The sequence below is a fragment of the Callithrix jacchus genome, chromosome 1, assembly GCF_049354715.1.
Source record: "Callithrix jacchus isolate 240 chromosome 1, calJac240_pri, whole genome shotgun sequence".
NCBI lineage: Eukaryota > Metazoa > Chordata > Mammalia > Primates > Cebidae > Callithrix > Callithrix jacchus.
In genome coordinates, this window is record NC_133502.1 from 212,757,487 (window position 1) to 212,773,513 (window position 16,027).

A 16,027-nucleotide genomic window follows, 5' to 3' on the forward strand; every position below is an offset into this window, starting at 1 on the left:
CAAGACTTCTTCTTACCGTGGCACTTCTGCTCAGGCAGGTCCCTTCGCTCTAGGACGCCCTCTCTACACGACCCCACTACGTCCCCTCCCCGGAATTCCTTCCCAACCCTCAACGACCATCTGGCCCAACTAGCTGCGAACCCCGCAGCTGTCGTGGCTGTGTAGACAGTTATTCGAACCGCTCCCTTGCAAGCACTTGAAACTCAATACATGTTTGCGGAACTGAACACAGCGTGTGCCTGCAGCGAGGCATCTTTTCCTGGAATCGCCAGCCCTTCAAGCTCCATCTCAGTGATCGGACAGTCAACCCCGACCCCTCGACTCCGGAAATGACTGAGGAAACGGAACTTCCATAACGTCAGCAATCACAGATTTGAGCGGGCTAGGAGGGTTTGGCTCTTCAGGTCACGTCTGCGCGGAGAGACCTCCAGCCCTCCGTGGTCCGTGCTTCCGCTCCGGATGCCTTCCCCGCCCCTTCCGGCTCTCTGGAGCCCCGGGCCCGCCTCGACGCCGGCCGTGACGAAGGCACGCTGGGGTGACCTCACCCTCCAACATGGCGGCGGCGGTAGATTAGGGCCGCGGGTCGGAGCAGCCGCCGCCGCTGGGAGACCCTGTCGGAAGCAGCCGCCGCCGCCGCCTCTTTCACCTCTTCTGGGGCAGGGGCCAGGGCCAGGTGAGAGGACTGGGGCTCTGGGAAGGCCGAGCTGGGTGAGGAAGCGGTTTTCACCTGGGTAGGAGGGTGCCCAGAGACCGTATCGAGCCACCGACTCCCCAGTGGTTCCGACGACGCGTTGAGTGTGAGTGTCTCTGTCTCCATCCGTGCTCCTTCGCCCGAAGGTGTTGGGAGGTCAGGGGTCCGTTTCACGGTGACCGGACCTGGCCGCGCGGCGCCGCCGCTGAGCTGGCTTCTCCGGCCGTGGGCTGCAGGCGACGGAGAAGCTCGGCCCTGGCTCCACGCCGCTGTCCTTCCCCAGACAGCTTCACGTGGTTAACCCGGGTCCATTTTTAGGGCTAGACTGGGGAACGGTGACTTCTCTTTGGTTAAGGGAAAGGTTTTCATGCGATTCACTTAGAACACTTGGATGAGCTTTGTCAGTCTCAGTGGTTTCTTCTCGGAGATTGTTAGAAGTCTTGTTTCTTAACCTTGACTCACTGCTGTTTTCACACCCATTATTTTTTCAGGAAAAACTGCTTTCTTGTCCCTGGAGGCAATACCGTTCACACGGAGTCATTTTTCCCCTGATTTATCCTCCCACCATTCTGTAAAGATCCTGTTTCCTGCCTCATGACGACTGAGTGGAGGCTCTAACCCAGCGTTGAAAATCGGGCGATCTGGCCAGTTGTTCACGTGCCGTTGGCTGATGGCTTTGGTTAGCTCCTAGCCACTCCCCGCACAAGTGTTTGTTTATCCAAAATAGCCATCTCACTGTCTCCGTTTAGAAGTTGTGAACTAAGCTGACAGCTCTCCCTCGTCACTTGTTTTCTTTCTTGTTACGTAAAAAAAAAAAAAAAAAAACCCAAAAACCTTTTTGGCAAAATTGTAAGATCTCCCCTGGAGGTTTAGTATAAACCAGAATGTTGCTCTCTGTTCTGACTTGTGTGACCTTGGATGGGTTGCCACACCCTTCGGATATCTTCCCTTTTTTTCGTTTTTAGACTTGAGTTTCCCTCTTATTTGCCCAGGCTGGAGTGCAATGGCACGATGTTGGCTCACCGCAACCTCTGCCCGCTGGGTTCAAGCGATTCTCCTGCCTCAGCCTCCGGAGTAGCTGGGATTACAGGCATATGCCAGCATGCCCGGCTAATTTTTTTTTTTTGTAGTTTTTTTTTTTTTTTTTTTAATTATTTCACCGAGCGCCAGCGGCTTGCAGCGTGTGTGCGCCGGTCGGGCTCTTTTTTGTAGTTTTAGTAGAGACGAGGTTTCAGCGTGTTGGTTAGGATGGCCTCGAACTCCCGACCTCAGGTGATCCCCCTGCCTCAGCCTCCCAAAGTGCTGGGATTACAGGCGTGAGCCACCACACTAGGTGATACTTTTTTTTTTTTGGAGACAGAGACTTGCTCTGTTGCCAGGGTGGAGTGTAGTGGCGCGATCTTGGCTCACTGCAACCTCCGCCTTCTGGGTTCAAACAGTTCCCCTGCTTCAGCTTCAGCCTCCCGAGTGGCTGGGACAGCTAGTTTTTGTTTTTGTTTTTGTTTTTTTTTTTTTTTGAGACGGAGTTTCGCCCTTGTTCCCAGACTGGAGTGCAATGGCACGATCTCGGCTCACTGCAACCTCCGCCTTCTGGGTTCAAGCAATTCTCCTGCCTCAGCCTCCCGAGTAGCTGGGACTACAGGCGCCCACCACCATGCCCAGCTAATTTTTGTATTTTTAGTAGAGACGGGGTTTCACCTTGTTGACCAGGATGGTCTCGATCTCTTGCTCGTGATCCACTCGCCTTGGCCTCCCAAAGTGCTGGGATTATAGGCGTGAGCCACCGCGCCCGGCCTTTTTTCTACATTTTACTAGAGACGGGGTTTCACCATGTTGGCCAGTATGGTCTTGATCTCCTGACCTTTTGATCCACTTGTTTCTGCCTCCCATAGTGCTGGGATTACAGACCTGAGCCACTAAACCCCGCCACCTTTTTTTTTTTTAACTGCCCCCGCTACCTGTGAAGTATTCTTTTCATTTTTAACACCCCCCGCACATGCACACACACACACACACAAATGAAGTATTCTTCATTTGGTAATAGGGAGTTAAGGGTTTTGAAAATCTTTTTACTCTGAATGGTCCGGTACTATTGTGTATTTTTTTTCTTTTTTTGAGACGGAGTTTCGCTCTTGTTACCCAGGCTGGAGTGCAATGGCGCGATCTTGGCTCACCGCAACCTCCGCCTCCTGGGTTCAGGCAATTCTCCTGCCTCAGCCTCCCGAGTAGCTGGGATTACAGGCACCCGCCACCATGCCCAACTAATTTTTTTTTTTTTAAATATTTTTAGTAGAGACGGGGTTTCACTATGTTGACCAGGTTGGTCTCTATCTCTCGACCTCGTGATCCACCCGCCTCGGCCTCCCAGAGTGCTGGGATTACAGGCTTGAGCCACCGCGCCCGGCCTCAAATGACTCATTTTCTTATGTGGAAGAGTATATTCAGTAGTTGGTTTCACTTTTTATTTTCTTTTAAGCTGTCTCCTACAGGAAGGCCCAGTAGTTGAGTTCAATTGAAAGATGTGTCAGGCTGTATCCAACAGTCTGGTAAGCAGACTTGTGTTTACTAGCACATAATCTAATCAATATTTATTAAAGATCACACACCAAGCTTTTACGACAAGTGGTTTGCAAAGTAATACTATTAAAACAATTATTTTTGGCTGGGATTACAGATGACTCACACCTGTAATCCCAGCACTTTAGGAGGCCCAGGCAGGATTGCTTGAACCCAGGAGTTCCAGACCATTCTAGGCAACATAAGGATTGTTTGAACCCAGCAGTTCAAGACCAGCCTGGGTAACATAAGGAGACCTTGTCTTCACAAAAAATTTTAAAAAAGAAAAAATTGCCGGGCGCAGTGGCTCACGCCTGTAATCCTAGCACTTTGGGAGGTCAAGGCAGGCAGATCACGAGGTCAAGAGATCGAGACCATCCTGGCCAATATGGTGAAACACGTCTCCACTAAAAGTACAAAGAATTAGCGGGGCGTGGTGGTTCGTGCCTGTAGTCCCAGCTACTTGGGAGGCTGAGGCAGGAGAGTTGCTTGAAACAGGAAAACAGAAGTTGGAGTGAGCCGGAATTGCGCCACTGCACTCCAGCTGGGTGATAGAGGGAGACTCTGTCTCAAAAACAAACAAACAAACAAAAAAATGGCATGGGTCCCAGCTACTCAGGAGACTGAGGCGGGAGGAGGATTGTTTGAGTCTGGGAGGTCAAAGCTGCTGTGAGTTGTGACTGTGCCACTGCACTTCAGCCTGGGTGACAGAGACCCTGCCTAAAAAATATATATGGATTTATTACTAAATCCATATATATATATATATTTTATTATGAAATACTTTAGGCATATAAAACACAGGTTTTAAACTTTCACTTAGTAGTTTTCCAGTCTGCGTTTATTATTTTTCAGACAGGATTTTGGTTTGTATCTTATTCCAAACAAATGGTCACCAAGAGTTCTTGTTTAATATACATACAGAATGGGGGTGGGTGCTATTCTCAGAGTTGTTGATTTTTTTTTCTCTTTTTCTCCTCAGACAGTAATGTGGCAATGAGCCCCTGAGGTGACAAGGTTTGAGGGAGGCACGTGTCGTACGTTAGCATGAAAACCTGGTCATCTCGTTTATGAACTGCAAAGGCATCAGAGTAGCTGATTGTTTTAACAGCTTTATTGGAATATGATTAACACGCCATACAACTCAGCAAGTGTACAATTCAGTGCTTTTTAGTGTATTCACAGAGTTGTGCAGCCGCCACCACAGTCATTTTCATCACTCCAAAAGAGACTCGCATACCCACTAGCAGTCATTCTTTATTACTGGTCCCCAAACCCCCACCCTCGGGCAACCACTCATCTACTTTCTGAGTCTACGGAGTTGCCTCCTCTAGAGATTTCACGTAAATGGGATCGTATAATATGTGGCATTTTTTGTCTGACTTTTTTTTCTGTTTCTGAGATGAAGTCTTGCTCTGTTGCCTGGGCTGGAGTCCAGTGGTGCAGTCTCGGCTCACTGCCTCCACCTCCTGGGTTAAAGCGTTTCTCCTAACTCAACCTCCTGAGTAGCTGGGATTACAGGCTCGGGCCACCTCACCCGGCTAATTTTTGTGTTTTTAGTAGAGACAGAGTTTTACCATGTTGGCCAGGCTGGTCTCACTCCTGACCACCGGTGATCCACCCACGTTGGCCTCCCAAAGTGCTGGGATTACAAGCATGAGCCAGCATGACTGGCCTATCTGGCTTCTTTCACTTAGCATAATGTTGTCAGAGTTTATCTAAGATGTAGCATGTATTAGTACTTCATTACAATTTATTGCTGCATTATATTCCATTGTGTGGACACCACATTTTGAAAATCAGTTGGGCTGGGCATAGTGGCTCACGCCTGTAATCCCAGCACTTTGGGAAGCCAAGGCAGGTAGATCACCAGGTCGGGAGATCGAGAGCATCCTGGACAACATGGTGAAACCCTGTCTTTACTAAAAATGCAAAAAATTAGCCGGGCATGGTGGTGTATGTCTGTAGTCCCAGCTACTCCGGAGGCTGAGGCAGGGGAATCCCTTGAAACTGGGAGGCAGAGGTTGCAGTGAGCCAAGATTGCACTACTGTACTCCAGCCTGGGCAACAGAGCGAGACTGTCTCAAAAAGAAAATCAATTGATGGGCAGTTTTTATTTATTTTTTGAGAAGGAGTTCGTTCTTGTTGCCCAGGCTGGAGTGCAATGATGCCTCACCTCAGCGTCCATTTCCTGGATTCAAGTGAGTCTCCTGCCTCAGCTTCCCGAGTAGCTGGGATCACAGGCATGTGCCACCACACCCGGCTGATTTTGTATTTTTATTAGAGATGGGGTTTCTTTCTTCATGTTGGTCAGGCTGGTCTCGAACTCCTGACCTCAAGTGATCCTCCTGCCTCGGCCTCCCAAAGTGCTGGGATCACAGGCATGAGCTACCGCGCCTGGGCATTTTGTAGGGTTTTTTTTTTTTTTTTTTTGAGGCGGAGTTTTGCTCTTGTTGTTTAGGTTGGAGTGCAACCTCTGCCTCCCAGGTTCACACGATTCTCCTGCCTCAGTTTCCTGAGTAGCTGGGATTACAGGCATGCGCCACCATGCCCAGTTAAGTTTTTGCATTTTTAGTAGAGACGGGATTTCTCCGTGTTGGTCAGGCTGGTCTGGAATTGCCGACCTCAAGTGATCCTCCCACCTTGGCCTCCCAAAGTGCTGGGAATACAGATATGAGCCACCACCCCTGGCCTATGATTTTTTTTTAGGACTATTTTACCTCCTTTCTTTCAGAGAGAGTCCTAGAATTTAATAGGAGCTGGTAAAGCATGGATTAGAGAATAGATAGGGGCTCATGTTAACTTGTGGAACTTAAAAAAAAATTCCTGTTCAAGCTACCAGTGACTCATGAGATTAAAGCACTGATAGCCAAGAAACGTTATTAATGTTTTTCTTTCGTTGTGTTGTTGTTTGCTGCTTTTTTTTTTTTAAGACAGTGTCTTGCTCTGTGGCCAGGCTGGAGTGCAGTAGTGCGATCTCGGCTCACTGCAACAACCTCTGCCTCCCGGTTCCAGTGATTCTCCGGCCTCAGCCTCCGGAATAGCTGGGACTACAGGAGCCTGCCATCATGCCTGGCTAATTTTTGTATTTTTAGTAGAGACGGAGTTTCACTGTGTTGGCCAGGATAATCTCCATCTCTTGATGTCGTGATCCACCTACCTTGGCCTCCCAAAGTGCTCGGATTACAGGCATGAGCCACTGTGTTGGGCCCGTTCACTTTTTCTTTGCTTGTTTTTTTTGAGGCCAAGTCTTGCTCTGTTGCCCAGGCTGGAGTGCAGTGGTGGATCTCAGCTCACTGCAACCTCCGCCTCCCGGGTTCACGTGATTCTCCTGCCTCAGCCTCCCGAGTAGCTGGGACTACAGACGCACCCCACCGCACCTCTCTGACTTTTGTATTTTTTTTTTTTTTTTGACATAGAGTTTCTTGCCAGGGCTGGAGTGCAAAGGCACGATATCAGCTTACTGCAACCTTTGCCTCCCAGGTTCACGTGATTCTCCTGCCTCAGCCTCCCTAGTAGGTGGAATTACAGGCACACACCACCACGCCCAACTAATTTTTTTCTATTTTTAGTAGAGATGAGGGGGTTTCACTGTGTTGGCCAGGCTGGTCTCAAACTCCTGGCCTCAATCCACCCACCTCAGCTTCCCAAAGTGCTGGGAAGTACAGGCTTGAGCCACCATTTCCGACTTAGAGTAGGGTTTAATAGCTGCTGTGTACCTTGCGATGATGTTTCATAAAGTGTGTCTCATTCCTACATCCTAGTCAGCACTGGTAGCATTCTCAAAGTTCGACTGGTACTTGTAATAGAAATCTAGTTTAGGCCGGGCGCGGTGGCTCAAGCCTGTAATCCCAGCACTTTGGGAGGCCGAGGCGGCTGGATCACGAGGTCAAGAGATCGAGACCATCCTGGCAAACATGGTGAAACCCCGTCTCTACTAAAAATACAAAACTTAGCTGGGCATGGTGGTGTGTGCCTGTAACCCCAGCTACTCGGGAGGCTGAGGCAGGAGAATTGCCTGATCCCAGGAGGCGGAGGTTGTGGTGAGCCGAGATCGCGCCATTGCACTCCAGCCTGGGTAACAAGAGCGAAACTCCGTCTCAAAAAAAAAAAAAAAAGAAAAGAAACCCATATATTGTAGAATTGTGGATATGCATTTGTTGTTGAAGGTTCACGGATGTTTTATTTTTGGCTGGTTCTGGAGATGACACTGAAAGATACATAAACACAGCATTAAGTTACCCTTTGCTTCCTTCAGCTGCTTGTCTGGCTGACAGCCAGAGTTGGCCTCTCTTTATCCACAGTTTCCATATTTGCAGATTTCAGCAATCTTGTTTGGAAAATATTTGGGGAGAAAACAACAAATAACAATAAAAACGATACCAATAAAAACCAGTGCAGCATAACACCTATTTAAATAGCCTTCACATTGCGTTACGTAATGTATTATAAGTAATCTAGAAATGACTTAAAAGTATGTGAGGGAGGAAGTGAGTAGGTTATAAACAAATACCGCACCATTTTGTGTAAGGAACTTGAGCATCTGAGGATTTTGGTATCTGCAGTTATCCTGGAACCGATCTTCCGTGGGTACCAAGGGGCAGCTCTACTTGAAACTTAATAGAGTAACAAACTAAAAGGAGTAAGGCACAGAAAGAAACAGATGGGTTACGTAAATATGTTTAATAGTTTGAATTGTGCAAAAAATAGCTGTTTTTTGTTTTTGTTTTTTTGAGACGGAGTTTTGCTCTTGTTTCCCAGGCTGTAGTGCAGTGGCACGATCTCAGCTCACTGCAGCCTCCACCTCTCAGGTTCAGGTGATTCTCCTGTCTCAGCCTCCCAAATAGCTGGGATTACAGGTGCCTGCCTCCCCACCCGGCTTAGTTTTGTATTTTTAGTAGAGATGGGGTTTCACCATGTTGGCCAGACTGTTCTTGAACTCCTGGCCTCAAGTGATCTGCCTGCCTTGGCTTCCTAAAGTGCTGGGAATACAGGTGTGAACTAGGACGCTGGCCTGTATTTTTTAAAACAGATGTTGTTTAACCATTCCAAGTAGATTTTTTGTTTTATTGAGACAGAGTTTTGCTTTTGTTGCCCAGGCTGGAGTGCAATGGTGCCATCTCGGGTTACTGCAGCCTCTGCTTCCTGGGTTCAAGCAGTTCTCCTGCCTCAGCCTCCCGAGTAGCTGGGATTACAGGCATGCACCACTATGCCCGACTAACTTTGTTTTTTGATAGTGAATGGGTTTTCTTTATGTTGGTCAGGCTGGTCTTGAACTCCCGACCTCAGGTGGTCTGCCTGCCTCAGCCTCCCAAAGTGCTGGGATTACAGGCATGAACCACCACGCCCAGCCCCAAATAGATTTTTATGTTACTGTTACATAGCCACTCTTAATTTGTTTCAGATTCTTCCTCTCCTCCCCTCTCCTTCCTCCCTTTCCCCTCCTCCTCCCCCTCCCCCCATCTCATTTTTTTCTGAGACGGAATTTCTCTCTTGTCCCCCAGGCTGGAGTGCAGTGGTGCAATCTCTGCTCACTGCAACCTCTGTTTCCCGTGTTTATGTTATTCTCCTGCCTCACCCTCCTGAGTAGCTGGGATAATAGGCACCTGCCACCATGGCCAATTTTGTAATTTTAGTAGAGTCAGGGTTTCACTGTATTGGTGAGGCTGGTCTCAAAATCCTGACCTCAGGTGATCCACCTGCATTGGCCTCCCAAAGTGTTGAGATTACAGGTATGAGCACCGCACCTGGCCTTGAACCTCTTTTTAATTGGATATTTGAGATCTTAAAGCAGCCCATATTATTTTTTGTTTTAAAAATAAAAAGTTGTTTCTCTTAAGATTGGGCCAGGCATGTGGCTCACGGCTATAATCCCAGCACTTTGGTAGGCCGAGGCAGGCAGATCACCTGAGGTCAGTTCAAAACCAGCCTGGCCAACGTGGTGAAATCCCGTCTCTACTAAAAATACAAATATTAGCAGAGTGTGGTGGTGGGCTTCTGTAATCTCAATTACTTGGGATGCTGAGGCAGGAGAATCGTTTGAACCCGGAAGGCAGAGGTTGCCGTGAGATCGCGTCCTGCATTCTAGCCTCAGTAACAAGAGCAAGACTACATCTCAAAAAAAAGAAAACTCTTAGAGTGACACAAGACATTTTGGTGTGAAACAACCGTTAAAGTTGCGTGTAATAATCTTTAAAGTGAAAAAATTACTTTTCTGTTCTTAGGTTTTATACATCCGTAAGTAGACCTTTTTGGAGCTCCACCAGCCAATTCAATGGCGTCCTCTTCTACTGTGCCTCTGGGATTTCACTATGAAACAAAGTATGTTGTTCTCAGCTACTTGGGACTCCTCTCTCAGGAGAAGCTGCAAGAGCATCTTTCCTCACCCCAAGGTACTATCTTTGGCTTACGGTGGTTATAGTAAGTTGTAATAAGGACTTTGTATATAAAGTATATGTATCCAAAGTACTCTATACGTATGGTTTTAAGATCAAATAGTACTAATAAGCCTCTAAGAATAACCGGGGTGCTGGTGCGGTGGCTCATGCCTATAATCCCAGCACTTTGGGGAGGCCGAGGCGGGTGGATTACGAGGTCAAGAGATCGAGACCATCCTGTCAACATGGTGAAACCCCGTCTCTACTAAAAATACAAAAATTAGCTAGGCATGGTGGTGCGTGCATGTAGTCCCAGCTACTCGGGAGACTGAGGCAGGAGAATTGCTTGAACCCAGGAGGCGGAGGTTGTGGTGAGCCGAGATCGCACCATTGCACTCCAGTCTGGGTAACAAGAGCGAAACTCTGTCTCAAAAAAAAAAAAAAAAGAATAACCCGTTATGCCATTCCTTCCCTTTCCACTAGCAACTACTTTTTTCCCCCATTATTTTATTTGAAAGCTATTTCCAAAGCACACGAAGCCCTTTGTTGGCAGTTACATTTTTTTTTGACACTTTACAAATATTAGCTCTTTGTCTTATACTTCCACTTATGATTGTTGAGCAGTCTGTTGTCGTTCTGCTAAGTGTTCCTTCATAGTGAAAGTTTATTTTGGCTGCTTTTTCGAGATTCTCCGTCTTTGGTGGTGGTTCAAATTTAAACACTTCTTGGTGAAACAGCCACCAAAGCTAGAGAAATTCTAAAAAGCAGCCAAAATACATGGTTTTGCACATCCAAAACAAATACAATTTATGTTGTACACATCCAAAATGGGGATTGTTTGGCTTCCTGACTTTAATAATTCATTTGTTCACTCTGGAAAAATTATGGAACATTATATCTTTAAATATCTACTCTCCTCATCTTCTCTACTTAGTTGTACTTTGAGCTAAAATCAATCACACATTATGCCGTTTATAGAAGACCTATGTGATCCTGTCTCATCCTCCATATCTCACTATCATTTTCTTAGTTTATCTCCATTTATTTATCTGTGAAGCCCTCTGTGACATTTCTTTATCATCTAATTCATCCTTCCTTCAGCCCTAAGCTGCCAAGTAAACTTTTCACCACATGGCAAATTTTAATGACTCAATTTTTTATCTGTTTTTATAAATACTGGTTTTCAGTTTTCAACACCTGGCAAACGTGAAAGAATACATGAATATATACGTATGTATTATATATACATACACAGAAACCTTTAGTATATTCCAAATTTGTATTGGTAATGGTGGTTTTCATAGAGGTCTATAATTACCACAGGTTTTTCTTTACTTTAAGATTTGGTATTCCTGGCTTGGCCCAGTGGCTCAACGCCTGTAATCCCAACACTTTGGGAGGCCTACGTGAGTGGATCACCAGGTCAGGAGTTTGAGATCAGCATGGCCAACATGGTGTAACCCTGTCTCTACTAAAAAATACCAAAGTTAGCCAGGCACGGTGGCGTGCTTCTGTAATCCCAGCTGCTCGGGAGGCTGAGGCAAAGAATTGCTTGAACCTGGGAGGCGGAGGTTGCAGTGAGCAGAGATTACGCCATTGCACTCCAGCTCTTGGCGACAGAGCAAGACTCTGTCTTGGGAAAAGAAAAAAGATTAAATATTCCTTAATTTATAATAAAGATTACTATTATGCTTGTATAAAAAACATGAATTGGGGCCAAGTGCAGTGGTTCATGCCTATAATTCCAGCACTTTGGGAGGCCGAGGTGGGTGGATCACGACATCAAGAGATGGAGACCATCCTGTCCAACATGGTGAAACCCCATCTCTAGTAAAAATATAAAAATTAGCTGGGCATGGTGGTGCATGCCTGTAGTCCCAGCTACTCGGGAGGATGACGCAGGAGAATTGCTTGAACCCGGGAGGTGAAGGTTGCAGTGAGCCAAGATCGTGCCACTGCTCTCTATTCTAGCAATAGAGTGAGACTCTGTCTCCAAAAAAAAAAAAAAAAAAAAGCAAAAGCCGGGCACGGTGGCTCATGCCTGTAATCCTAGCACTTTGGGAGGCTGAGGTGGGTGGATCACCAGAGGTCAGGAGTTCAAGACCAGCCTGGTCATCATGGTGAAACCCCATCTTAAAAAAAAAAAAAGCAAAAAACCCAACAACAAAAATATGAATTAGGCTGGTCGCGGTGGCTCATGTTAAAAAATTCCAGGACTTTGGGAGGCTGAGGTGGGTGGATCACATGAGGTCAGGAGTTCAAGACCAGGCTGGCCAAGATGGTGAAGCGTCATCTCTACTAAAAAAAAATTAGCCGGGTGTCATGGTGGGCACCTGTAATCCCAGCTACTTGGAAAGCTGAGGCAGAGAATTGCTTGAACTTGGGAGGTGGAGGTTGCAGTGAGCTGAGATGGTGCCAGTGTACTCCAGTGAGACTTTGTCTCCAAACAAAAGACAAAACAAAAACCACATGAAGTAACAAGTAGCTTATGCCTTTAATTCTAGCATAGGAGAATGAAGTGAGAGGATCACTGGAGCCCAGCAGTTTGAGGTGGTGAGCTGTGATTATATCACTGCACTGCAGCCTGGGCAACAGTCATTTATTGATGGATTGATAATTCTCAATCCTGCCTCAGCCTCGTGAGTAGCGGGGATTACAGCCGTGTGCCACTGCACCTGGCCCAGAGTCCTTTAAAAGAAAGAAAGAAAGCCGGGCGCGGTGGCTCATGCCTGTAATCCCAGCACTTTGGGAGGCTGAAGTGGGCGGATCATGAGGTCAAGAGATCAGACCATCCTGGTCAACAAGGTGAAACCCCGTCTCTACTAAAAATACAAAAATTAGCTGGGTATGGTGGTGCACGCCTGTAATCCCAGCTACTCAGAAGGCTGAGGTAGGAGAATTGCCTGAACCCAGGAGGCGGAGGTTGCAGTGAGCCGAGATCGCACCATTTCACTCCAGCCTGGGTAACAAGAGCAAGACACCGTCTCAAAAAAAAAAAAAGAAGGAAAGAAAGAAGGCCGGATAAGGTGATTCACGCCTGTAATCCCAGCACTTTGAGAGGCCAAGGCAGGTGGATCACTTGAGGTCAGGAGATCAAGACCATCTTTGCTAACATGGTGAAATCCCATCTCTATTAAAAATACAAAAAAAAAAAAAAAAAATTAGCTGGGCGTGGTGGCTTGCACCTGTAGTCCTAGCTACTCAGGAGGGTGAGGCAGGAGAATTGCTTGAACCCAGGAGGCGGAGGTTGCAGTGAGCCAAGATTGCACCAGTGCACTCCAGCCTGGACGACAAAAGCGAGACTGTCTCAAAAAAAAAAAAAAAAAGATAAACACAATTAATAGTAATACATTAAAAACTGAAATTGGCCGAGTGCAGTGGCTCACACCTGTAACCCCAGCACTTTGGGATGCCAAGGCAGGCAGATCACTTGAGGTCAGAAGTTTGAAACTATCCTGGCCAATGAGGTTAAACCCTGTGTCTACTAAAAATACAAAATCTTAGCTGAGCATGGTGGCAGGTGCCTGTAGCCCCAGCTACTGTGGAGGCTGAGGTGGGAGAGTTGCTTGAATCTGGGAGGCAGAGGTTGCAGTGAGCTGAAATTGTACATTGACTTCGTCTCAAAAAAGAAACAAACCAACCAAAAATCGTGAAGTTAAGTTTTACAGGCAACAACAACAAAGTGGATTTCCAGTCTAGTTCAGAGGTGCATATGATGATAATGACACTGCATTACAGCTTTACATGAAAATTAAAATCCCTTAGATATCTTGATTTATACAAACATTTATTTTTATTCTTTTTTTTTTTTTTTTTTTTTGAGACAGGGTCTTTGCTACGGTGGCCCAGGCTGGAGTGCAGTGGTGCCATCTTGGCACCTCCACCTCCTGGGTTTAAGTGTTTCTCGAGTTTCAGCCTTCCAAGTAGTTGGGACTGCAGGCACATGCCACCCAGCCTGGCTAATTTTTGTATTTTTAGTAGAGACGAGGTTTCACCATGTTGGCCAGGCTGGTCTTGAAATCTTGAACTCAGGTGATTCACCCCACCTTGACCTCCCAAAATGCTGGGATTACAGGTGCGAGCCATGGCACCTGACCTCTACAAACATTTTAAAGGGAATATTAAGTAAGATCTACCAGTTCTGGGATGGAAAATACTGGTTTTTAAACAATGGCTTATTTCTGGATTATTTTCCCAAAGAAATAGCCATTTTCAAGATTGTTTAAAGAAACAATAATTGATTTTTTTTTTTTTTGAGACAGAGTCTTGTGCTTTTTTCAGGTGCCAGGCTGGAGTGCAGTGGCATGATCTTGGCTCACTGCAACCTCCCCCTCCCAGCTTCAAGCAATTCTGCCTCAGCTTCTTAAGTAGCTGGGACTACAGGTGTGCACTACCACGCCCAGCTAATTTGTCTATATTAGTAGAGATGGGGTTTCACTGTGTTGGCCAGGGTGGTCTCAATCTCTTGATCTTGTGATCCGCCCGCCTCAGCCTCCCAAAGTGCTGGGATTATAGGCGTGAGCCACTGTAGCCGCCCAATAATTGATTTTTAAATAAACTGACTATAGACAGTCCATTGTACCAGTTGAGGAACTTATTTTTTAAATAAACTGACTACAGACAATGCATTGTACCAGTTGAGGAACTTATTTTTTTGGAATGTATTTTTGTAAGTTGATCAGATTGATTTATTTCTATACTTTGATTGATTGCGATGGAGCCTTGTGATCTCAGCTCACTGCACCCTCCGCCTTCCAGGTTCAGTTGATTCTCCTGCCTCAGCCTCTGAGTAGTTGGAACTATAGGCTACACGTGTGTGCCAACATACTCAGCTAATTTTTGTACTTTTAGTAGAAATGGGGATGTATTTTTAGTAGAGACGAGGTTTCACCATGTTGGCCAGGCTGGTCTTGAACTCCTTACCTCATGACCTCAAGTGATCCGCCCACTTTGGCCTCACAAAGTGCTGGGATTACAGATGTGAGCCACCACGCCTGGTTTACACCTCATTTATTTGATTCAACTATTTCTAATTTTGTAATGTTTTCTATTTATTATTCTATTTCTTTTTTCTTCTTCTCTGGAGATAATGCTGGACATTTCGTTTTTTTAAATGGCACCTTTTAAAAAACTTTAAGCTAGTGTTGTAAACTTTTCTTTTAATAATAGAATTTCTGTAGGCGAAGGATAAAGGTTGGACTTCTGTCCCAGAGGTTCTTGAAGTGGCTGGCAGGCAAAGGGCTGAACCTTGCCCTTCAGAAGCAACTACTTATAATCCTTTTTGAGAGCTTGCTATTTTAAATGATTACTATTAGTACAAGTAAAAATGTACTGTGTACATGTAAATAAATAGAAATCCATCTGTCCTTAGAGATTTCACATTTACTACGACATGATTAGAATTGCGTAATTACATGCTGGGCACGGTGGCTCATACTTGTATTCCCAGCACTTTGGGAGGTTGAGGTGGGTGGATCACCTGAGGTTGGGAGTTTGAAACCAGTCTGACCAACATGGAGAAACCCCGTCTCTACTAAAAATACAAAATTAGCCAGGTTTGATGGTGCATGCTTGTAATCTCAGCTACTCGGGAGGCTGAGGCAGGGGAATTGCTTGAACCCAGGAGGCGGAGGTTGTGGTGAGCTGAGATTGTGCCGTTATCGTACTCTAGCCTGGGCAGCAAGAGCGAAACTCCGTCCCAAAAAACAAAAACAAAAGAACTGCATAATTATTTTAAAATTTACAATATAATTTATTTTAATTGACATTATTTCAGGGACATTAGATTTACACAATGAATTTATGTGTCTGATAGAGTTTTTAACACAATTGTGAAGTTGTATATGTCCTTAAATAAAATGCTTCCTAAATCATGCTTAAAATAGTTACTGAAACCTGAATTAGTCTTCTTCATTAAAATATAACATCAGGCTGGGTGTTGTGGCTTACGCCTATAATCCCAGCACTTTGGGAGGCTGAGGCGGGCTGAACACTTGAGTCCAGTAGTTCAAGACCAGCCTCAGCAACATGGAGAAACACTGCCTCTACAAAAAATAAAAATAAATTACCCGGGTATGGTGGCATGTGCCTGTAATCCCAGCTACTTGGAAGGCTGAGGTGGGAGGATTGCTTGAGCCTAGGCTGCCGAGGCTGCGATGAGCCGAGATTATGCCACTGCACTCCTAGGTGACAGAGTGAGACTCTATCTCAAAAAATAAATAAATAAATAAAATGTAACTTCACATTTTATTTTTATTATTAAATATTATTTTTATTTTTATTTGTTTTTGTTATTTTGAGACAGTCTCTTGCCCAGGCTGGAGTGTAGTGTTGAGAACACAGCTCCCTACAAGCTCTACCTCCGGGGTTCAAGCAGTTCTCCCACCTCAGCTTCCTGAGTAGC

At 45.8% G+C, this 16,027-nt stretch overlaps 1 protein-coding gene and 1 pseudogene across 38 annotated transcripts in view; one reads left to right on the forward strand and one right to left on the reverse strand.

The window, feature by feature from the left end:
* The first annotated feature begins 437 nt into the window (after nt 1–437).
* Nucleotides 438–16,027, forward strand: part of BCL2L13 (BCL2 like 13) — a 90,552-nt gene continuing 74,962 nt past the window's right edge. For 25 of the 38 annotated variants that reach the window (XR_013524023.1, XR_013524025.1, XM_078342845.1 and 22 more), the window contains exons 1-2: nt 533–673; nt 9,472–9,639. Coding sequence is in view for 9 of the 38 variants with exons in the window: in XM_078342806.1 (XP_078198932.1) it covers nt 9,522–9,639 (118 nt within the window). In the remaining 29 variants the exon portion in view is untranslated. Of the gene's footprint in view, nt 798–9,471; nt 9,640–16,027 lie in introns of all 38 variants that reach the window. The other 13 variants (XM_078342803.1, XM_078342853.1, XM_078342824.1 and 10 more) reach the window with 3 other exon arrangements.
* On the reverse strand, nt 4,224–4,334 carry LOC118148515 (small nucleolar RNA U13; annotated as a pseudogene).